The sequence below is a fragment of the Abramis brama genome, assembly GCF_963993115.1.
Source record: "Abramis brama genome assembly, chromosome: 24".
Taxonomy (NCBI): Eukaryota; Metazoa; Chordata; class Actinopteri; order Cypriniformes; family Leuciscidae; genus Abramis; species Abramis brama.
Genome location: NC_139986.1, coordinates 19,667,350 through 19,690,122, shown reverse-complemented (window position 1 = coordinate 19,690,122; position 22,773 = coordinate 19,667,350). Strand labels below are relative to the sequence as shown.

At 35.9% G+C, this 22,773-nt stretch overlaps 2 protein-coding genes across 2 annotated transcripts; both read left to right on the top strand.

The window, feature by feature from the left end:
* The first annotated feature begins 1,516 nt into the window (after window positions 1-1,516).
* LOC311075759 (adhesion G-protein coupled receptor G6-like) lies at window positions 1,517-12,186 on the top strand. Its single transcript, XM_084103344.1, has 3 exons — window positions 1,517-1,746; window positions 4,805-4,905; window positions 10,070-12,186. Exons 2-3 carry the CDS (start codon window positions 4,806-4,808, stop codon window positions 10,693-10,695), a joined length of 726 nt encoding a protein of 241 aa, XP_083959470.1. The 5' UTR covers window positions 1,517-1,746; window position 4,805; the 3' UTR covers window positions 10,696-12,186.
* Window positions 12,187-13,599: 1,413 nt separating this feature from the next.
* Window positions 13,600-19,449, top strand: LOC311075004 (uncharacterized protein; the record flags this gene model as incomplete). The annotated part of the gene is made up of 16 exons (XM_084102057.1): window positions 13,600-13,636; window positions 15,768-16,226; window positions 16,437-16,484; window positions 16,591-16,658; window positions 16,866-16,958; window positions 17,051-17,088; window positions 17,184-17,314; window positions 17,523-17,640; window positions 17,757-17,815; window positions 17,906-17,950; window positions 18,045-18,112; window positions 18,283-18,326; window positions 18,672-18,708; window positions 18,809-18,843; window positions 18,928-19,055; window positions 19,158-19,449. The coding sequence occupies 16 exons, from the start codon at window positions 13,600-13,602 to the stop codon at window positions 19,274-19,276; spliced, it is 1,527 nt and encodes a 508-aa protein (XP_083958183.1). The 3' UTR covers window positions 19,277-19,449.
* Window positions 19,450-22,773: the final 3,324 nt, after the last annotated feature.

Genomic DNA, 22,773 nt, shown 5'->3' with positions numbered 1-22,773 from the left:
TTCATTCACTGTTCCTTGCTGGTGAAATGACCTTCCCAACCCTATCCAGACAGCCAAATCCCTGACAATTTTCACATCTCTTCCGTGAGCACTTAACTGCATCCTGCTGGGGGAAAAAAATCCTCATTCCTCACCTGTGCTCTCACAATTCTTAATCCCTACCTATTTTAGTTTATACTATTCTGAGCGATGTCTGAAACTTTGTATTATTAGCACTTCTTGTGTTTATTGCATCTTTAGATGAATCACTTGTATTCCTCAATTGTAAGTCGCTTTGGATAAAAGCGTTTGCTAAATGAATAAATGTAAAGGTAAATAAAATAACTATATACAAATACAATAATTATAAGGAATATACCAATATTCCTTGGTCTCATTAGCTACATTGCAACCAAATAATCTAGTAATCAGATTGATGCCTCAATCGGACTGAAAAGCCTTCATGTAACCACTCAGTCGATACAATGGAGCAAACGAATTTGTGAATCTAATTGCAAAGTTGAGAACTTTCAGAATCTAAAATAGTATTGGATTCATTCAGATTGATGAAAATTAAACATACCTGTGTTGTGTCATTAACCTAATTTCATAGCAACAAATTTAGTTATTTTCTTCTTCAAAAAAAAAAAAAAAAAAAGATGTCATGTGGCTTATCAGGACTTATGCAGATATAAATGTCATACAGACTACTGAGATTTTGCCATATTTGGAGCTATACAGCCCCTGGTCCATATTCACTTTCATTGTACATTCTGCATAACATCTTTTGATATCGAAAATAAAATGATACAGCATGGAGGAAGTACATAATATTTTTTGGGTGAACTAAAATTTCTCCTGCTTAAAAAGATCATTATTTTCTGTCTTCACATCTGACGCATTTCACATAGTCAGGTGAAAGGCACACTATGCAAAGACAAAAGCTAAGTCATGGAATATTTGAGCTGTCTGTGTGACGTTAGCATCGCTCGCAACAAGGAATCCTGAAACCAACGAGGGTGTCTGACCCTTGAGAAAGAGTGAGAAGAACCCTGATGGGCCGACACAAGGCATGCACAGATGGTCATGTTTTACCTCCACTGACAGGCTGCCGAGGGTCCAGGAAATGTCTGAGTCCACATCCTGGTCCCCGCTGTGCCTAAAAGAAGAACCAGTTGCCACCAGATCACTTTTCTGGAGTAACCATGGTAAAAGACAATAAGAGTGCTTTTTAAAAACAGACAAATCATCTCACATTATTTAACTCATACAAGTAATTTCATTCATAGCCATAATTAATTTGATCAGGGACTTGAGAAAACAACCTAGAATTGTTGATTTAAAACCGTAATAATGAGATAATTTACTTAAGCAACAATGTCAGATAATAATAACAGAAAAGCCAGATAATGTCATCATAACTTTAGAAAAGCGTCAGTATTGTAGTTGGTGACTGAAAAGTCACTCAGTGTAGAATAGAGGAAGGTGTGTCATCCTCTTTTTGGAAACATGAAGTTCTCACAGTAATGGGAGTGTCACAACATTTTTGTTCAACCAAAGAAGCTGTCTTTTTAACTTTCTCTTCACTTGAAACTGCGTTGCTTTGTTATTTTTTTGTTACCTGTTCGTGATAATTCTCGACAACAGAAGCCCACGTCGACCAACAGTGGGATTTGATTCACTCGGATCGGGTTGGATGGAGTTAAGAGCGGGAACAGTGCCGCGAATTTAGGATGTCTCGAGGCGCATCACGCGTGACAATACCAGGTGAGCGCGAGACTTCATGAGCAAATCCTGGCAGCTGTCTTACACAAGTCAGACAATAAAAAATGAATGTATTTAATAGATAGATTTGCAGTTGCAATAGAGATGCTATTTCATAAATTAAGCTCAAAAAGAAGTAAAACATAAAGTCAGAAGAAGAAAGCCATGCGCTTTGTGATTGATTGACGGGTTCAGTGATGTTCTGGTCAGTAGCCTAGGCTAAAATTATCTTAAACAATATTTAGCTGGATGTTGTTTTTTACCATTATATTTACTATCCTCTATAAACTCGTATTAATTGGGAGACTAAATGAATGAATAGTTCAATTGTTCAATTACTAAATTGGAAAATGGTCGTCTGTACAGTGTCCCTTATACATCAATATAAATTTAAATATCAAATGGTCAATGGATATGCTAGCTGATGGTGCAGAGATGGAGGATCACTTTGGTTCAGGTAATGAGACAATGGACAACAATTAGACTTTTAGACATTACTGAGTTTATATAAATCTACAGTTATAGCCTAACCGCACTATACTGTTTTGTTTTGGACAGACAAATAGTTTGCTTAGACGGATAAATAGATAGATGGATAGATGTGATGTGTGGGGTTTTCTGAGGTTATGGGACAGGTGTAAAGCATTCCAGACTATTCTTTCAGCTATGAATGGAATTTGATAAGAACAGCATTTCCCCCCCCCCCCCCCAGATTGTCAGGAAATTATCAGCATTTCCCCCCCCCCCCCAGATTGTCAGGAAATTATCAAAAGTCTGGGCCAGATTTTCTTTCCACTGCCTTTTAAGAAACAAATACATAACTGGAGATTATCAGCACGTTTAAATCCTGTCCAACCTGCTTGCATTCCAAAAAATTACAATAACACACTGTATTAATTTGACTTCTTTGGCCAACAGACTCCTTAATCTGATTTGTTTTACTTCTAGATTTTAAAATATAAAAGAATGTCTAAACCTGTTGGTTGATTAATAATAATATCCACAATAAACATGACACATTATGCATGAAGTGTACTGGTTTTCAAAATTACTCGTTTGCATTGCTTTTCATAGAGCTCTTGCAATAACCAAAATGTTTCACGGGCAAAACAGCATATAGATCATAATATTTCCCCTCCTATTATTACTCGTCTAAACAAAGAGATATGTTTCTTAATGTTGAATAACAAATTTATGCAAATAAATAACACATCCATGTGAGTTTCAAGGAAGTTCATGTAAATGAATAACATGCTTCAGATTGTATCTTATCCAGACAAATTTATGTTTACTTGATATTTCCAGGACTGTGGAAAAACCTGCTTAAAACCTTGCAATTTAGGGTCTTTGGCCATCACAAATCAGCAAACATTAACACTTTAACAACTCTAAATCCTGATACTCATGAACAGAATAAATGTTGCAACACTCCACACCACATATTTGTGTAAAAAAAACCCTGAGGCAAAAACTGATTAAAAGAATGTATATAACTTGAACTTTGATCAGCTCTCTTCTTTGTTGTTCAGTTTCATTGTTCCACTGCAAATGACCTCATCTGTGGCCCTTTTATACATCCTGAGATTCTAATTGGAGTGGGAACACTTGATCTATTTATTGTTTTCATGTTGAGAAATGTTTTTTAATTGAGCTCAGGTTGTGATGTTATCACAATTACTGAATGCAAGTGCTTACTAAATGAGGCACACGGTACAGCCTCTTAACCTCTGCCTTTCTGAGCTGATTTCTACATAGAATTGTATCACAAAATGTTCAACGAATTCACAGTTTGTGTCAAAACAAGTTTAAACATAGCCAAAATCATCGGTTTTGCTGGTTAGTCACTCCTGGTATGCCATAACTATACCATTATGTTGGCAAAAAAGATGTTTAATCATTGACAGTTATTCAAAAGTAGCCATGTCTAAGTGCATAATAATTCCATGTGTGCATTCAGCAACAGAGCAATTGCATTACGATACTGTAAATGGGAAAGCTAATGCATAACCAGGTATATTAGACCTGGAAATTGGAAATTACGCCTACTATAATGCTAAAGTTTAGAAAGAGAAAAAATTAAAATAGAGATAGAGGACATGAGAAAGAGAGTGGCTGAATGAATAAGCAGCCAGACAGATTTGATGAAAGGGACTGCTGAAAGTTGACTGCCACTTTACATTAGACAGAATTACTGCTTTCTCGCACACAGATAGTGATGCCTGTCTGCTTTTGTCCAGACAGTAAACCAGGAGTATTTCATCAGTCTTATTCAAACATCCCCACACAGCCATTCAATCACTCTCAGTATCTCAGTCTGTCTTATTACTGTAAACCAGCCGCAGACATTTACCGTTTCCTGTCTTTTCTATCTTTAAATCAAGTTGGGCTTTTATCCCCTTTTATAGAGATGTGAATCACCACAGACTTTTGCGAACTTCTACCCGAAGTACCATTTTAGACAGGACATGAGTGCACCTTTAATTACCAACCTGAATATCTTTTTATGACTGACCTTTAAAGAAATATACAATATAATATATCTGTTACCCTATTTTTTTTTTACAATGCAGAAGATAAAGCCAGCATTGCTTTTTTCATGAAGAATAAACCTAAAATACCGATGTTACTAAAAAATTGAAAAATCAATATTGAATACACAGAACATATACAAACACAAAAACTTTCGGATTTTATATAATATACATTACAACTTGTTAAAGTTAAAAATAAAGCATTAAAAAGTCAACACATATCACAACAAAAGTCAAATCATTGAAAGTCTGTGAAAATCATTGAACTTCTGTGAAACGGATATTTAACTAAATAAAACGCCAAAACCTAATATATAAATTGTTATTATTTTGATAAAAGACTCCGAGGACAGGTTTAATGACATAAATGTGGGTTCAGAACATAAACAGGGTCATTTTAATTTCAATGCACTGGAAGAGCTTTATAGCAGTAATAAGCTTCACTCAGTTACACCCTGTTATTGTGTTAGATGAACACACTTTTTCCTTTCTTTCTTTGAACAAAAGCATTTCTTTGTTTTTCTGTGAAGGATGCTTTACAAGCACAACAAGCACCTGAGTGGACGATACAAGAAGTCTGCACATCACTTTATCTGGCTTCTCTGTCTTTGGGTTCAACTCCTGCCTCAAGGTTAGTACAATACTGCAATTTTACCAATCTTTATTTGTTAGAAAACACAGAGAAAAACTGGACTTATGAGGCTACGAAAGTCAAAAAATGCTATTTAGGGGAGAGACAAACAGAAAAAGGTGATATGAAGATTATTATATTTCATCTTGACAGGTGATGTAAACAGATACTAAGCTGTTTGTATTGTTTCTGTATTGAGCAAAGTACAGAGTAGAGAGAGTCTAAAATTTGGCTGAGCATCAAGTCCAAATATCCTCCTAAGACAGCATTTGCTTAATTGCTTGCCAGCACTCCCATACAGGTCTATAAAACTGCTTCAAGCAGTAAAGATTAATAAGAATGGAAGGAGGCTGTAAACTGTGAACGGGAAGTACTGAGTCAGCTGTGTAGTAGAGTCAATCAATGCAGAAGACAAACTCGCAACATTTTTAGGGGGCAGCGTATTTTAATCACATTATGAAATCTGATCACTAATATTACCAGGAGAATTCACACACCCAGAGGGCGTCTAGCTGAAGGAGGGCAAGAGAAAGAGTCCAGTTGCCCACAGCATGACGGTCCTAACCTTAATGCATTAATTATTAGCGTTCACAGTGAAGACAAAGGGATTTAGAGCATTTCACGCCTCATTCCTTTAGACTAAAGAAACCACCAACACAACACAGACCAGAGGGTGAAAAGTGCCTAATCACTGATGCCTTTCAAATGATGCACTATACACTACCTTTTAAAGGTTTGGAGTCAAATTAAGAATACTTTTATTCAGCAAGGACACATTAAAATGATCAAAAGCGACAGTAAAGACACTAAAAATGTTCCAAATTTTTTTTTTTCAAAATAAATGCTGTTCTTTCGAAGGTCTTTTTTATTACACATTTACTATTTCCAGGAAATTAAGTTTCAAATGCATGTTATGAATGGAATTTGATGTCATATTTATCTTGGCTCTCTGTACCCCCCACAATGGCATGGCAACGCCACAATGGTATGTTTAGTCACTCCACTTTCTGCTATATAATAAAGTGCAACATTCCATACTTTTTTTTCCGGTTCAAAACATAGGCTACATCGTGCTGGTAGCCGCAGTGCACTCACTGCATGAATACACTGCTTATACTACAAGATACAGAAAAGTGCAGAAGTGTGCTAAATGGGGAAGAACCTCCACGGTTACACTGTGAACCTTAGAGGATAATGGTTCTGCAAAATGTTTAGTCAGAAATGGATGACAGAGTTGGAGAAGCAACTTTAAAACTAGATTGTCAAGCTAAAAACTGCTTGTCAAGCTAACTTGTTGAATTTAACTAGTGAAGCTAGCCTACTTATAATTTATAATGGTTATTCAGCCTGTAGATTTGAAAATTACGCTTTTCCCCGTTATTGTTGAATCACGGAAGCAACACCAGTTATTTTGCCAAGAGATCTTTTATTTATTATTTAATGTGTCAGACGTACGAGACAAACAGGCATATAAGAGGAAGGTTACAGGAGAGGTGGTATTCATTCCAGATTTCTCTGTTCCCTTCTCTGTCCTTTCTCCCCTCTCACCCTCTTATGACAGTTGTATGTGTTTGCGTAAGGTAGCCTACTCGTGTGTGTGCGGGTTGCGGGAGAATAAAACGATTCGCGGGACTCCCGCAAAATAGAAATATCTAAAAAATAAAACATCTAAAAAAAAATGTTATTCATATGTTGCACAAAAGCAACAAGAATAACCAAAACTAAATAAAAACTATATACAGGTCAGAACGAGTTTCTATTTATAACATGTTTGCAGCGTTGACCAATGTAGCCAATCACAGACAAATGCGTTGATTTCTTGAACGCAATGGCCAATGAGATGCATTTAAGATAGAATCCACTCACCGCTCAAAACTGAGTTTTTGTTCAGTGCTGAATTGTGCATGCTGGCAAATCCTGATAATAAAAAACGAAGTGTTGACATTATGAAAGATGTATTGTGCTGTCAGCTTCATTGATAACGGAGCTTTGTGAAATCGCGATGAACTGAGATGTCTGCTTTTTAGGAACTATTAAGGGAGCGCACTTTGCGCTATTTCTGTCATGCCAAACAATGCACGTAGTAACGTTAGCCTATGCTTGCTTGTTAAATTAACAGTGGTTTGTTAATGTGTAATAACAAATTATTTATCACCATCATTACAGGTGTTTTATTTACCTTCCTTGTTGTGAGCATCACCAAGCCACAGCAGGCTACAGCATACCTGACCCTAGTTACCTGTGGTTGGCTTGGTCGTGCGTCACTCAGAAACAACAGGCCAATTAGAAGAGAGGCTCATGAATATTAAGTAGACAGGCGAAAATCGACCTGTTCTTGGCAGAGCTCCTGAGAAAGGAGCTGTAAAAATATATTTAGATGGTTTTGGTACTTATACCACAAATATATATTCTTAAGGACATCAAAACCTAAAATAAAACTTCAGAAAGGTGTACAATATGGGACCTTTAACAACTTTTATGAATTCTATTGAGAAACCATGAGAAAGAGGTGAATAAATTCAATGTTCAGATATTAATTTTTATATTTTGATCTATGCTGTTTAGCTGTGTTTTGTGGTGTTTTTGTTGTCAAACTCAAAATTTGTTTATTCTTAATTATTAAAAAATTCCATTATTTTATATGAAAAAGTTAATAATTGTATTTTAACGACAACATATTTTTGTCAGCTGTCATATGGTCATGTTACGATGTGCCTCTCACACCTATTGTATGGGGCATGTTGTCACATTTTACTTCCATTCTTTCGGGGTAAATAAAGAAAAAAGTATACACAAAGTATTAATGACACAAAACTACATAAATGTACTAGACGTGTGAAATTAATGTGGGAAGAAATACTCTGAGCCCTAATTGAATTTACACAAACTGAGAAAGTCAAAAAGTGTTAGGTTGTACCCTGCTCTCCCCTATATAAGAGAGAGAAGGCTTTTTCCACCCCTTCAGATCACTAAGCGGTTAGCTATAAAAACAGTAATGGTGGTCACACTAGGTTCCAGTAGGTTGACTGGAAAGGCCATACTATACTTTTACTAATGGTAATTGTCCTTTTCAACATTCTGTTGACTATAAGTAAGTTTGCAACTACATTGCAACTAACTTTCATAAGAGTATTAGTAGACTGTCTGCTTAATATCTGCTAGCTCTTTATTGTGACGGTCCTCCAACAGACATTCTGACTATAAGTAACTTTGCAACTACTGTACATGTTAACTCATTCTAAGCCTAACCCTACCAGTCTACTAATACTCTACTAACATTCTAATGAGAGTTAGTAGACATGTAGGTGCCACATTACTTATAGTCAACAGAATGTGTTAAAGGGACCATAAAAAAAGAGAAACCCTACTAACTATACAATGAAAAAATGTTGTTTAGTTAGTTTCATCAGTACTTTTAGCTAGCTATTCCTTAGCTAGCTAAGGTAAACATGGTCAGAATAACAAAAGCTTGCAACATTAGTATTTTAAAGACTGAACAGGTTAGACACCATATTTGACACACATCAAAACAAAAATGAGAGGGTTTTAAATATAATCCGTTTAGTTTTTTGTTTATGAAATAACACTGAAAATAAGGATTCACAAAAAGTTTACAGTAGACAAACAATTTAGATGTGACCTAAGACAAATATAGAACAGAATGTAGATCTAGGCTATCTATTATAATTCAATATCCAGTAAATTTTCATTTAGAGTTATCAGCTACAGCTAGTATTATTTTGGTGCACCTCACACCTTTAAGAGTATTCATGGAATGCGCACACACACATTATCAACATATGACTGTCAGTGTTACTGAAAAGACACAGTGGAGCTAAAGGTGTTTCTTTCAGGCCAAATCTGGGCCAGCCTGTTTTAACTGGTTGTTTGCTTGTCAAAGCACCAAACACAAGCATTGTGAAACTGGACAGGCCTGAGGGATTTAGAATTAAAAGTTAATGTGAAGGTGTGCAAGTTTTGTGAAGATTTAACAGAGCAGAATATTTTCAGTGTCTTGAAAAGACCAAAGGTTACATTGTCTTTATAAATTTGCAGCAGAGTCTTAATAGGTTATATAAATGTTAGTGGCCATACAGCCTTTTCTCTTAAAAAATAACCAAGTTAAACTCAATTGACCCCATTTACTTTCTTAGTACATGTTCCAGGTCTTAATGTGAACAATTTGTAGTGCATGGTAATGTGCAGTCGCATTAGCAAAATTCCAGCGAAGTTTTGCAGGCAAAAAAGGTCCATTGTCTATTGCCTATTTATATGACTTGATTTTGCCTACAAACATCAGTACAATGGTAAATATGACTCCACCTTTTTTCCAAAGAAGTCTGTAATGTTTAATCAAAATCAAGTCTTTTTTTTTCAAGCGATATCATCAAGAACTCTTATTATCTCCAGCTGCATTTATTTAAAATAAAACGGGTTGTAAATCTAAATTTTATCTTATGGACATTGTTATTTTCTAGGGATCCACGAAACGAACATTTTGGCAAACACAATAACCAATGATTATTTATATATTGAATACAATAACTGGTAATATCGGCCAGTATCAGTCAATATTTTGTGAATCTGATTAGAAGATAAAATGACACCAAACATCATGTATACTGGAAACTGCATGTGTGCAATGGATTAAAAAAATCGGTAACACTTTACAATAAGGTTCATTAGTTAACATAATGTATTAACATGAACTAACCATGAGCAGTACATTTGTTACTGTATTTGTATATTTGTTAGTTTAGTAATAAAAATACAGCTGTTCATTGTTTGTTCATGTTAGTTCACGGTACATTAACTAATGTAAACAGGATTTTAATAAAGTATTAGTAAATGTTGAAATTAACATTAACAAAGATTAATAAATGCTGTATAAGTGCAGTTCATTATTAGTTCATGCTAACTAATGCAGTTAACTGATGTTAACTAATGAACCTTATTAAGTGTTACCAAAAAATCTTAGTGGCTCAGAGAAACATTTTATTTTATTTATATTTAACATTAGGTAGGCTAGAATTTATAATTTATTGTATTTATTGAATACATCAGCCTGTTTACTTATTGGCCTGATACCAATAACATTAAAATTACCAAGAAAAAATGACTCATATTTACAAAAATAATTCTCTTTCTCTCTCTCTCTCCCAAGTAAATGGCTTCTTTATGTCGGATGCTAAGGCTGTCCTGCAAGCATGTAATGACCACTGGACTTTCCAAGGGCAGGGTCGTATACCTGTGCTCTTTCAAACGACTGTATGCGTGGACGTAAAGGTCCTTTCCCCAGGCGGGTGGACTGCATTTAGCTATGTCTCGGCCCCCGCACCCCGCTATGAACTGGCCCTGCAAGGTGATGAAAACAACCTGTACGCCTGGCTGTTGGGCGTCCGCCACCAGTTCACTGTCCAGCTGACTGCTCGTCGCTGGTACCACATATGTATTCGGTGGGACGCCCCTCAGAAAAGCTTCAGCCTGACAATAGGTGGGAGCTCGGAAGTATATCAGCGGACAGCCATTGCCCGAGCAATTCCCCCTAATGGACGTCTTCTGCTGGGTTGCCAACCAAATGAGGCCTCACCTAAGGTAAAAATGGCTTCGGTGGAGCTCTACCTTTTCCGCATATGGGACGATGTAGGAGAGCACAGGATATGTGAGGACGGGACTGTGATTGGCTGGGACTCGCGAAATTGGGGCTTCACACGAGCCCAGGCCAGAGTCCAAGATAACACGCTTCAATGTGGTAAGTACAGGGGATTGACAAGAGGGGAGCCTGTTTAACCGGTAAAGGATACGATAGGCGGGTTGAAAATAGCAGTGACAATTTGCTTAATGACTGTGTAAAAGCCAGCGTCAGATCAACTAGGCAAACTGTAAACAGCCTGAAGCACATTCTCTCTCTGAACTGAAAGTATGCACAGTATGTTTGTTTTTTTTGTGTGTGTGTAACATCTTTAAACTATTTGTCAACTATCCAAACAAATGTCTTGCTTGTAACGAACAGCATGTGGATTAGTTGGGACATGTTTGGTTGTGTAGTGTCATCATATAATACATGCATGATGAAAATGATGCATGATGCTTTGATATGTTGCATGATGATTTCACTTCAACTCCTCAAGAAAACTCACTTTCATGCATGTACAGTATTATTTATGGATAAAATAATGATCTTGTTGGAAAATCCAGTGTTAGCTGGTAGTTGTATTTTAGAACATGGTAGCTGGTTTCTAGCTGGTCTAAAGTGTTCATTAGCTGATTGACTAGCAATGTTCCAAAAACCAGCTTGAAAAGCTGGTAACCAGTTTGTTGCTGGTCCATGATGATCTACGTACCAGCTTGTACTAGTAGCTAATGACAAACTTGAAGAATAACTAGCTATGACCAGCTTATGACCAAGTAATGACTAGCTAGGACTACTTAATTACCACTTTGGACGCCCTAACATCTAGGGATGTGCGCCACAACTAATTTCTATAATGTTTAAACTGAAATTTTGTAACTGGCTTGTCGACTAGTCCCAGAAACCACAAGAAAATGGCCAAAAAACATATAATAAGTGATTCATTTCAAATAGGCTACTTCATCTATGAATCAAACAGTCAAATTCCATACTGAATGCCGCTGAAAAATAGGTCATATACTGTCAACAATTATATTGACTGTATTTTGACAATATGACTATATTGACTGTTGTTTAATTAGTTAATATAGACATATCTATTAAAATCAACTGAAATAATAGGCAATACATGACCAATAAGTACAAACTCAATATTATAAACTGATTTCCTCAAATAAATGTGTAAAAAATATAAAGCAAAACATAACTGTGCAAAAAAAAAAGTAAACAACTAGTATTTCCAATGGCGACTAGTAGCAGCAGTATTGTTTAGTCGAATAGTCTTGAACATCCTCAATAACTATAGGATCAGCTAAAGAGAACCAATGGATGAGCAAGCCCAGCTTATTACCAACTTGGACCAGTTAATGACCAATTTAGACCACCTAATGACTAGCTTAATGACCATCTTGAACCATATAGAAACCAGTTATCATGTTCTGAAACACAGTTAAGAATGGATTTTCCAACAGGGGAATCACAAGCCTTGCCTGTTCCCTGCATCAGAAGGTATCCATTTTTCGTGTGAAATCTGCATAATGTATACAGGAAATCTGCCTTAATTTTATTGTTTTTTTTTTAACTGCAGTAAACAATCTCTCAAGAAGTATCATTTGAATAAAGAATTTATACTTGCCTTTGGTCAACTTAAAAAAAAAAAAAAATAAATCAATAAAAACCGATATACATCAGATCAAATCTGGCTTCTCTGTTCTAGAAGTGAATGAGCTCACCATGTAAGACACAGGTCTTTTCTCCTCCACAGGAAATTATGATGTCAAATCAATTTCAAATATCCTACAGGATATTTGAAACATTTCAAAACACATCCAGATGCCAAGGTTAGATTGAAAACCTTGGATGTCTTGATTGAAATGATTGGATCAGATTTTGATGCAGGGTACAAGAAAGACTGTAGTAACGACACTCGCTCACTCTTGACTGTCTATCATCTGTGCATGCCAATTCTATTTCTATATTTCATCTTCTAGGCCTAGGGCATCTACGTATGAAACGTAATGCAGGAAATCCTACAAGACCATTCACCAGTAAGTGCAGTGCAAGTGTGAATTCACTTCACTGAGTACTATTGTAGTTTGGTGGTGGGTAACTGTCTTGGGTAAGTTACTTCCCAATAAGCTATTTATAATTTAAAGTTGCCTATTTTCTAACACAAAAACAGTGCCAATTTCAATTAGAATTACAACTTAATTTTCTACTATAAAGCAGCGCTCCAGTTAATGTTCATGTTTTTATTCGCGGACGTCTGACAAACACCAAAAGAACTTGGTTTTGGCCTGATTTAGTTCGAAATTATGTCACAGTAAGTTATGATTTAGCTTGAAGTGTATCAGGGCCTCTAAAATTTTAACAGATACTGTACATATTCCATTAAAAAATAATTATACACCTTTAATTATGACTTATAAAAACATATTTAACTTAACATTTCTAAGAAAAAGAATCAGACAGTGAATCAGTTCATTTACATCAGGGGTTTTCAAATGGTTCCTTCCTGGGGCCTCCCCCCATTTGCACACTGAATGTATGCAAATGAGATTTGAGGAGATTTGAGAACATTTGCAGGATTTTCCACATGCAAAGGATTTATACAGCTTTATAAGATCTGGAATATAGTACATGAGTCAAAGAGAACTACCTTAAAAGTGCTTGGAGATTAACAGTAATTCATCATACATTTCCATCTTTAGAAAACAGCTTGGATAAGCTAGACGGGGCACAAAGAAACAAAATTAATGAAATATCTGAATGACAGTGAAATATTTATAATAATAAAAAATCTCTAAACAGAAAGTTATTAACCAAACCTGTATTATATATTTAGATTTAGAAGGCATCAAGCTGATAGTTTACAAGTAAATTTACATAATTAGGATAGTTTAGGAATCAGGAATCAGTACTTCTAGTGAATGTATGACGGTGCTTATCCTTAACGTCATACTGTATATATACTGTCATTTCCATTGCTCTGCAAAGGCAGCTCTTCCTTTGTCCTCGATCTCATTGGAATGCTGCACTAAATAGACACGCATGTTCCAGGCATGCATGACGCCAACTACTGTTTTGAACAGTGGGCAGGTTAGGTAGGGTTTTGTTGAGTGTAAATCAACTGGATCTGCACATAAATATAATTTTAATCATCAAAGATTAGGAAACACGTCCATCTGAAAAGAATCACTATTTCACTTTTTGAAATGAAATGAATTGACACATGCGCAGGTCCATGTAGTGAACTGAAATGTGTAGTCATGTAGAGTCCTGTAAAATAAACATTTAAAAAAAACACAACTTTCGTGAAAAAAGTGCTTAATAATTACAAAGTGTAACAACAAAAAAATATAGGTATATAGGTTATAATTAAACTTAGTTTTTTGTGTCCTCTTCTTTCACTAGTGAATTAAATGCATAGGTGCTTTTGAGAAACCCTAGAACCAAATCTGTATTTTAAGGTTTAAAGGTTAAATTATATATATGAATTATATATAATTATATATATATATATTTAACCCTTACAGCATCCCAAGGTGAAGCCACTGGCCGAGAGTTTAGTTCAACTTCTCAAAGTAAGTGTTCCATATACACATATACATTTTATTAATTATAATATAAAAAATAATAAAATACAATACAATTCATTCATACTGTACATAGACCTATGTATCTGATTAATCATAATACACACACACACACACACACACATATATATATGTGTGTGTGTGTGTGTGTGTGTGTAGGTTTTTATATACAGTATAATTAAATTTTTTATTATTATTAATATTTTAAGAATTATATACACTGGATGTCAAAAGTTTGGAATAAAAAAAAGTTTGTTGTTGCATAAAATACTTTTTTACTGAAGGCTGCATTCATTTGATGAAAAATACAGTAAATCAGTAATATTGTAATATTGATTTGCTGCTCAATAAATTTTTATTATTATTATTATTATTACAATGTTTTACACACAAATATTAAGCAGCAGAAACTGTTTTCAACATTGATTATAAGAACCATTATTAATAATTGAGCACCAATAATAATTGATCGCCAAATCAGCATATTGATTTCTGAAGGATGATGTGAAACTGAAGACCTAAGTAATGATGCTGAAAATTCTGCTTTGCCATCACTGGAAGACATTACATTTTATAAAATAGAAAACAGTTTTTTAATGTAGTAATATTTCACAATATTAATGCTTTACTGTATATATGAGCCTTGGTGAGCAGAATATACTTGTTTCAAAAACAATAAAAAGTCTTAATTATTCCAATTAGTTAATTATTCCTTAATTATTGTTGACCGCCAGAGTTTATAAACAACATTGTACTTCGTGTATATTTGCATTTTGGATTTACATGGAATTTGTTTGGTGCTGCGTTGAATGACAGTTTGTCTCTTCCTCCCTCTAAGGTCCGCTCTACCCAGTTTTGAATTCAATATTTACCAGTGCACAGATAAACACAACCGAAGGTCAGTAAACAGATGCTAGAAGATGCTGCTAAATATCAAAAGCTGGAGTGTGCATCAGAGTGCCAACGCGCCTTCAGTCAGTGACCCATTTACTTTGAGTTGTTTTGGTGTTGGATGGGTCAGCATGGTTGACTATTCATCCAACAAGATTAGTGAGGTAGATTTTATCAATAATGCTAAAAGGGGATGAATCTAGAAATGGATATTCTCTGAGGGGGGTTTGACGTGTTTTTTAACCTACAGAAATGTGCATTAATTCATTCCTGTTAAAGTACTAATGCTACAGTCATCAAAACTTAGATTTGTTACATTTACCACCTTCAACAATAAATTTCAAGACAGTTAGACTTGTCGGATTTCAAATCACAATGTTCAAAATTTGATGCATAATCTGTAGTATTACAGGGGCTTTCGCACCAGGAAACTACATTTTCCCCTAGGGCCTTTTTCCTGGTCGCATTATATAGATACAGTATAAACTATATGTACAAGTACAGTATATGTAAATTGTGTGGTGTCGGTGTTTCGTTTGGCATACGTCACTGGTAGTTCCTATTGTGCTGGGTTAGACCCTACTCTAAAGTAGGAGCTAATTTAGTTCCCCCAAAAGACATTCCTATAACTAAATTATTAATTATTAATTACCTAAAAAATGCCAAAAAGGGGGTACTTCCGCTACATTACCTTTGAACATTCCTCTTACTCAAAACTAATTCATTTAATTTCTTTCCCACAGGACAGAACCTGCCAACTTCGAGTCAGGCCTCTGCTTCAACCTCTCAAGGCAGAACCACATCGAATCCTGCAGGACTCGCTACAACAACTATACCAATACAAATTCCTCTCACATCAACTACCACATCAAACACCGCTGTTACACCCCCCACTCAAGCTCTGACTGGATCAGCTCTTAATAACACAACTACTATGTCAAATACTGATGACTTAAACACATTGCCTTCAACACCGGCCTCACCTTTGTCTTACGTAACCACTCAAACGACCCAGAGTACGTCAATATCTGCCCAGACACTTTCAAGCAATCACATTAGCCATCCAGTCAGTGGCTTCAGCACGTCTGAAACAACAGCCAATAACACGACAGCAAGCTCTCCCACTGAACCAACTGTCATGACTCAAGTAACCAATCAGACAGCAGTTCTACGAACAACGACGTCCAATGCATTATTCACAGGTACAGCTATTATCACTGCGTTCTGATTGTCTTTTTTTTTTTCTTTTTTTTGGAAAAAGACAGATGGCTTCTATTTCGGTGATAATTACAGGATATTAAATCAAATTCCTTACCCTCATTCTCTCATTCTGCCACATATTACATAATTTATACATTATAAAATTACTCTTAATGTTTCAATTCTTTGATGTGCCTTTTCATTTGTTTCAGCGCCATTGGTGGTACAGTGTAACTTTTCCCAATACTGCGCTAATGAATGTAAGAATGTTTAGATGAAGCCTATTTTATTCTCTGAAGACATAATTAAGATCCAATATGGTGATTCCTGAGAATGTGTAATAATATCTCTCTTCTTACATCACAGCATCGTACTACTGGATGCTTGTGGAGGTACATGGCTCTAATATGACTGAAAGAGATATTCAAATTTGGGTATGAACAGATTTTTTTTATTAATAATACTTTCTTAGAAATAATAATAAAAGTTATTAAAAAAAAACATTTCATGTGTACTATCAATAATAATAATAATAATAATAATATAGGTATTGTTAGTATCATAAGGAACCATTTAAGAAATAATAACAATGATATTTTGTGTGTGTGTGTATTTCTGATGCTTCCCCCCATTATAATCAGTTTTCAGATCGTTTTAACATGAGCATCTGCTCTGCTGGAGTGTCAACAACAGAAATCAATACCACATCATGTCAAAATGGCATAATCTTTGTGGTAAGTAGTATTATTTGTATTCAAAGGTCAGGGCTGAACTTTGATGTTGTCCAACATTACATCATTATAAAATTTATTTTTCATTAATATAGACTGCTGAGGTTAGATGTGAAGTGAAGCAGAACATCCAGTGAGTCAATCCCAAATCTCTAAGCTACACGAAAAACATGATCTCGTTGTAATTCAACATTAAGTAACAAGTAACTACTGCCCCCTTTCTTACAGGTGGACAAACTGCACTGTGCTTTTACAGCTGAGCCAGCCTGTGAATACATGCATCCTCCGCAAGCGGGTGGAAAACGGGACTATCGACCAATCAATCCAGATCCAGCTTCTGGGAGAAGTAGAAAGAGTGGGTGAGTGAAACAAAATATATCATATATATCAAAATATAGACATAAATAGTGACTTCTATATAGAATATAGAATTCTGTTATGGGTCTGTTAAGAACCTTAAAAGCATCATAAAAGTGGTCCATATGACAACCAAAAACAGCAGTTTAAAAGATAATGCATGATTAATTGATCATTTTTTAAATCTCACAAAATGGCTTGTGTTAATAGGAAAAGGCCTGTGCCCAGAGAAGAGTATTACGCCCCCTGGAGATGGTTTTGTGCACTGCACATCTCCAATGTCTTACAATGGGATCTGCAAGAACAAGGGACCTGTAAATGTCACATGGTACGATATGCTACTGATTATAGGCTTGTCACACTCTTACAATAGTCCTGCATGCAATTTGTTTAAATTTGAGATTGCATTATTCATTTCCCAAAGTTCCCTCTTTCTTGCATTAGCTCTTATACGGAGAATGGCTTTGTTCCTAAAGTCTTGGTTGCTAATCAGTCCTGCAATGGTGAGTGTTATAACTCTTTGGACTCTTTGGACATAATTTTCTGACTAATACCAGTATGATGTTCAAAATTTAAATGTTGTTCTTTTTTAGTTGAGAAACAACAACATTGTGAGTGTCACGTCTCTAACAACAACGGTGAGTGAAACACAATGAATCCATGTATGAGTATGTTCAAGTACGTGTTGTGGACCAATCAGACTCCAAGCTCTCTCCCCTACCTCTCTTTTAGAGACATATTATGCTGTTCGTCTAAATATTACAAGCCCAGATGTGAATTTCACCGACGTACAGAACTTGGTGAGTGTCTCAGAGCAAAGGTTTTAGTGAACAGGTAAAATGGCTATAGAAAGTTTAAAAACATTGCCATCTAGTAAAGATTTTCAAGGTACATCTATGGCTTACCGTAAGTGACTTACAGTAAGTGACAATATAGATAGTCTTATTAGTTCTCTTGCTCCATCTAATAGGTTGTACAGTTGAGCATTCCCTGCAACGAATCCATAATGCTAAGGTATGTCTGCAATTTCCAAATATAACACATACATGTATGTGTGTGTGTGTGTGTGTGTGTGTACAGGGATGCATTAAATTGATCAAAAGTGACAGTAAAGACGTTCATAATATTACAAAATATGTGTCCTGTTGATTTTTCTATTCAATGAAGAATTTTCCACAAAAATATTACGCTGCACAGCTGTTTCCAACATTGATAATAATGAGAAATGTTTCTTGAGCACCAAATCAGCATATTATAATGATTTTTGAAGGATCATGCGACACTAGTAGAGTAAGTCAATGAATATTATATGTTGGTGAATATAATTTCTTTATTGTTGGTGATGTTCCATGTTCATAGGTCTCTGTGTAAATCTGAAGTATCCAATTTGTATCAGGTAAACATCCATTTGTTTTCCATCTTTAGCAAAATAATCTTGTTACATCACATCATGTTTTCTGTATCTGCTCTGAAAGGCTATGTTTGATGCTTTACAGGGAATACACTTGGAATGTTTTGGAGAAGGAACAAGGTAAGTTGTGCTATCATGTGTGTGTTTTTGAGTGTTTGACTCAGCATGCATTTATGTCAGATTAACACATCTATTATTCCTCAGGCTCTACACATGTATGTTGATTCTGCAGCTGTCAAAACAGCTGGATGTGTGTACTGTTAGTACTGCTATTGCCGTTCTTATGAAGAACAGTACCAACATTAGTTTCGATGGACCTCTAAGTAGAATAGGTGAGTGTTGAACTGTATGTACTGGTATTTCACATTTACAGCTTATCCAAGTGGTGTAAACACTAAAAATACAAATTTTTTTTCTATCTCTCTACTATATAGCCATATGTCGTTCGCCCACTGATTCAGAAACCATTCCTTTGAACTCAACATTTACATGGGTTGCTGTAAATCTCAGTGCCAGCCAGAACGAGGATATCAAAGATCAATTGAAATGGTAAATCTTGTATTCAGTCCAGATTTTACACTGTGCACATTTGTGTCAAATTTCAATTATTTAATTATATATGTCTAATGGGCTATAATCACACTGTAAAACTAAATTTCGGGAATTTCAAATTTAAACCAAATTTTATGCTTAAACATTCAAATCACATTCCAAACAGAATTATTCAAAATAAGAAAAAAGAAAGAATTGTTGGTGGTGTGAACACAGCCATTTAACACGATTTCACCAAGTGCTGTAGGTGTGTCTAGATCAACATCCTTGTTGGTCTTAGATTTGTGAATTGAACATTCTTATCACCCTATCATTTTGTCCTTATTTTAGCTGTTTTTAATGGTTAGGATTTTTTGTTTGACAAGAATATTGTCCCATTACTAACAAGAGCACTTTCCAAACAAACTTTCCAATCCTGCTCTGTTTTCCAGTGCACAGGGTCAGACGTTTGCTGTTCTTTTAAATGAGAGCTGTGGGATCTCACCTTCTATATCCTACACAACTGTCCCTCCTAGAACAATCTCTGAGAGCAGTGCTACATTTCCAGAGATTTCCTCTCCATCAGTAACTACAGACTGGTCACTGACCAACCAAACCCACCCTGCAGTCACACCGTCCAGAAATATCATCAACACTTCTGATACACCTACAGTCCTAATATCTAATACATCCATCAACAGTATAGCCACTCAATCAAACACTGTTTCACATAATACGGCAAGCCTGCCACTCAATCCAACACTTGATATAACAACCCAACCAGTCAATACAACAGGTACACCAAACGATATAACGACCTCAACAATCAGTACAATAGATACAACACTGGATATAATAACATCACCGGTTGCTACAACAGATACACCAAATAATATAACAACTTCACAGATCCATACAACAGGTACTCAAAACAATGTAACATCATCTCCGGTCAGTACAACAAATGCGAAACACAATATAAGTACCCCACCAGTCAGCACAAGTACACAAAACAATATAACAACCTCACTGGTTAGAACAACAGATACAACACCCGATATAACAACCTCACCGGTCAGTACAGCAGGTACAACACACAATATTACAATTTCAATGGTTGGTACAACAGACAATATGACAAACTTGCAAGTCAAAACAACAGAAATGACACCCAATATAACAAACTTACTGGTCAGTACAACAGATACAACACAAAACATAACAACCTCACCAGTCAGTACAACAGATGCAACACACACTATAACAACTTCACCAGTCAGTACAACAGATACAACACAAAAAATAACAACCTCACCAGTCAGTACAACAGATGCAACACACACTATAACAACTTCACCAGTCAGTACAACAGATACAACACAAAATATAACAACGTCACTGGTCAGTAGAGCAGACACAACACACACTATAACAACTTCACCAGTCAGTACAACAGATGCAACACACACTATAACAACTTCACCAGTCAGTACAACAGATACAACACAAAATATAACAACCTCACCAGTCAGTACAACAGATACAACACAAAATATAACAATCTCACTGGTCAGTACAACAGATACAACACAAAATATAACAACGTCACTGGTCAGTAGAGCAGACACAACACACACTATAACAACTTCACCAGTCAGTACAACAGATGCAACACACACTATAACAACTTCACCAGTCAGTACAACAGATACAACACAAAAAATAACAACATCACCAGTCAGCACAAGTACACAAAACAATATAACAACCTTACCGGTCAGTACAACAGATACAACACACAATATAACAAGCCCTCCAGTCAATACAGCAGTTACACCACACAGTATAACAATCTCAATGGTTGGTACAACACACACTATAACAACTTCACCAGTCAGTACAACAGATACAACACACACTATAACAACTTCACCAGCCAGTACAACAGATACAACACACACTATAACAACTTTACCAGTCAGTACAACAGATACAACACACACTATAACAACTTCACCAGTCAGTACAACAGATACAACACAAAATATAACAACCTCACCGGTCAGTACAACAGATACAACACACACTATAACAACCTCACCAGTCAGTACAACAGATACAACACACACTATAACAACCTCACCAGTCAGTACAACAGATACAACACACACTATAACAACCTCACCAGTCAGTACAACAGATACAACACACACTATAACAACTTCACCAGCCAGTACAACAGATACAACACACACTATAACAACCTCACCAGTCAGTACAACAGATACAACACACACTATAACAACTTCACCAGTCAGTACAACAGATACAACACAAAAAATAACAGTGTCACCAGTCAGTACAAGAGACACAACACACAATATAACAACTTCACCAGTCAGTACAACAGATACAACACACACTATAACAACTTCACCAGTCAGTACAACAGATACAACACACACTATAACAACCTCACCAGTCAGTACAACAGATACAACACACACTATAACAACCTCACCAGTCAGTACAACAGATACAACACAAAAAATAACAGTGTCACCGGTCAGTAGAGCAGACACAACACAAAATATAACAACCTCACCGGTCAGTACAACAGATACAACACACACTATAACAACTTCACCGGTCAGTACAACAGATACAACACACAATATAACAACTTCACTGATCAGTACAACAGATACAGCACACACTATAACAACTTCACCAGTCAGTACAACAGATACAACACCAGTCAGTACAACAGATACAACACACAATATAACAACTTCACCAGTCAGTACAACAGACACAACACACACTATAACAACTTCACCAGTCAGTACAACAGATACAACACAAAATATAACAACCTCACTGGTCAGTACAACAGATACAACACACACTATAACAACTTCACCAGTCAGTACAACAGATACAACACAAAAAATAACAACGTCACTGGTCAGTAGAGCAGACACAACACACAATATAACAACTTCACCAGTCAGTACAACAGATACAACACACACTATAACAACTTCACCAGTCAGTACAACAGATACAACACACACTATAACAACTTCACCAGTCAGTACAACAGATACAACACAAAAAATAACAACGTCACTGGTCAGTAGAGCAGACACAACACACACTATAACAACTTCACCAGTCAGTACAACAGATACAACACACACTATAACAACTTCACCAGTCAGTACAACAGATACAACACACACTATAACAACTTCACCAGTCAGTACAACAGATACAACACACACTATAACAACTTCACCAGTCAGTACAACAGATACAACACACAATATAACAACCTCACTGGTCAGTACATCAGATACAACACACAATATAATAACCTCACCGGTCAGTACAACAGATACAACACACACTATAACAACTTCACCAGTCAGTACAACAGATGCAACACAAAATATAACAACCTCACTGGTCAGTACAACAGATACAACACACACTATAACAACTTCACCAGTCAGT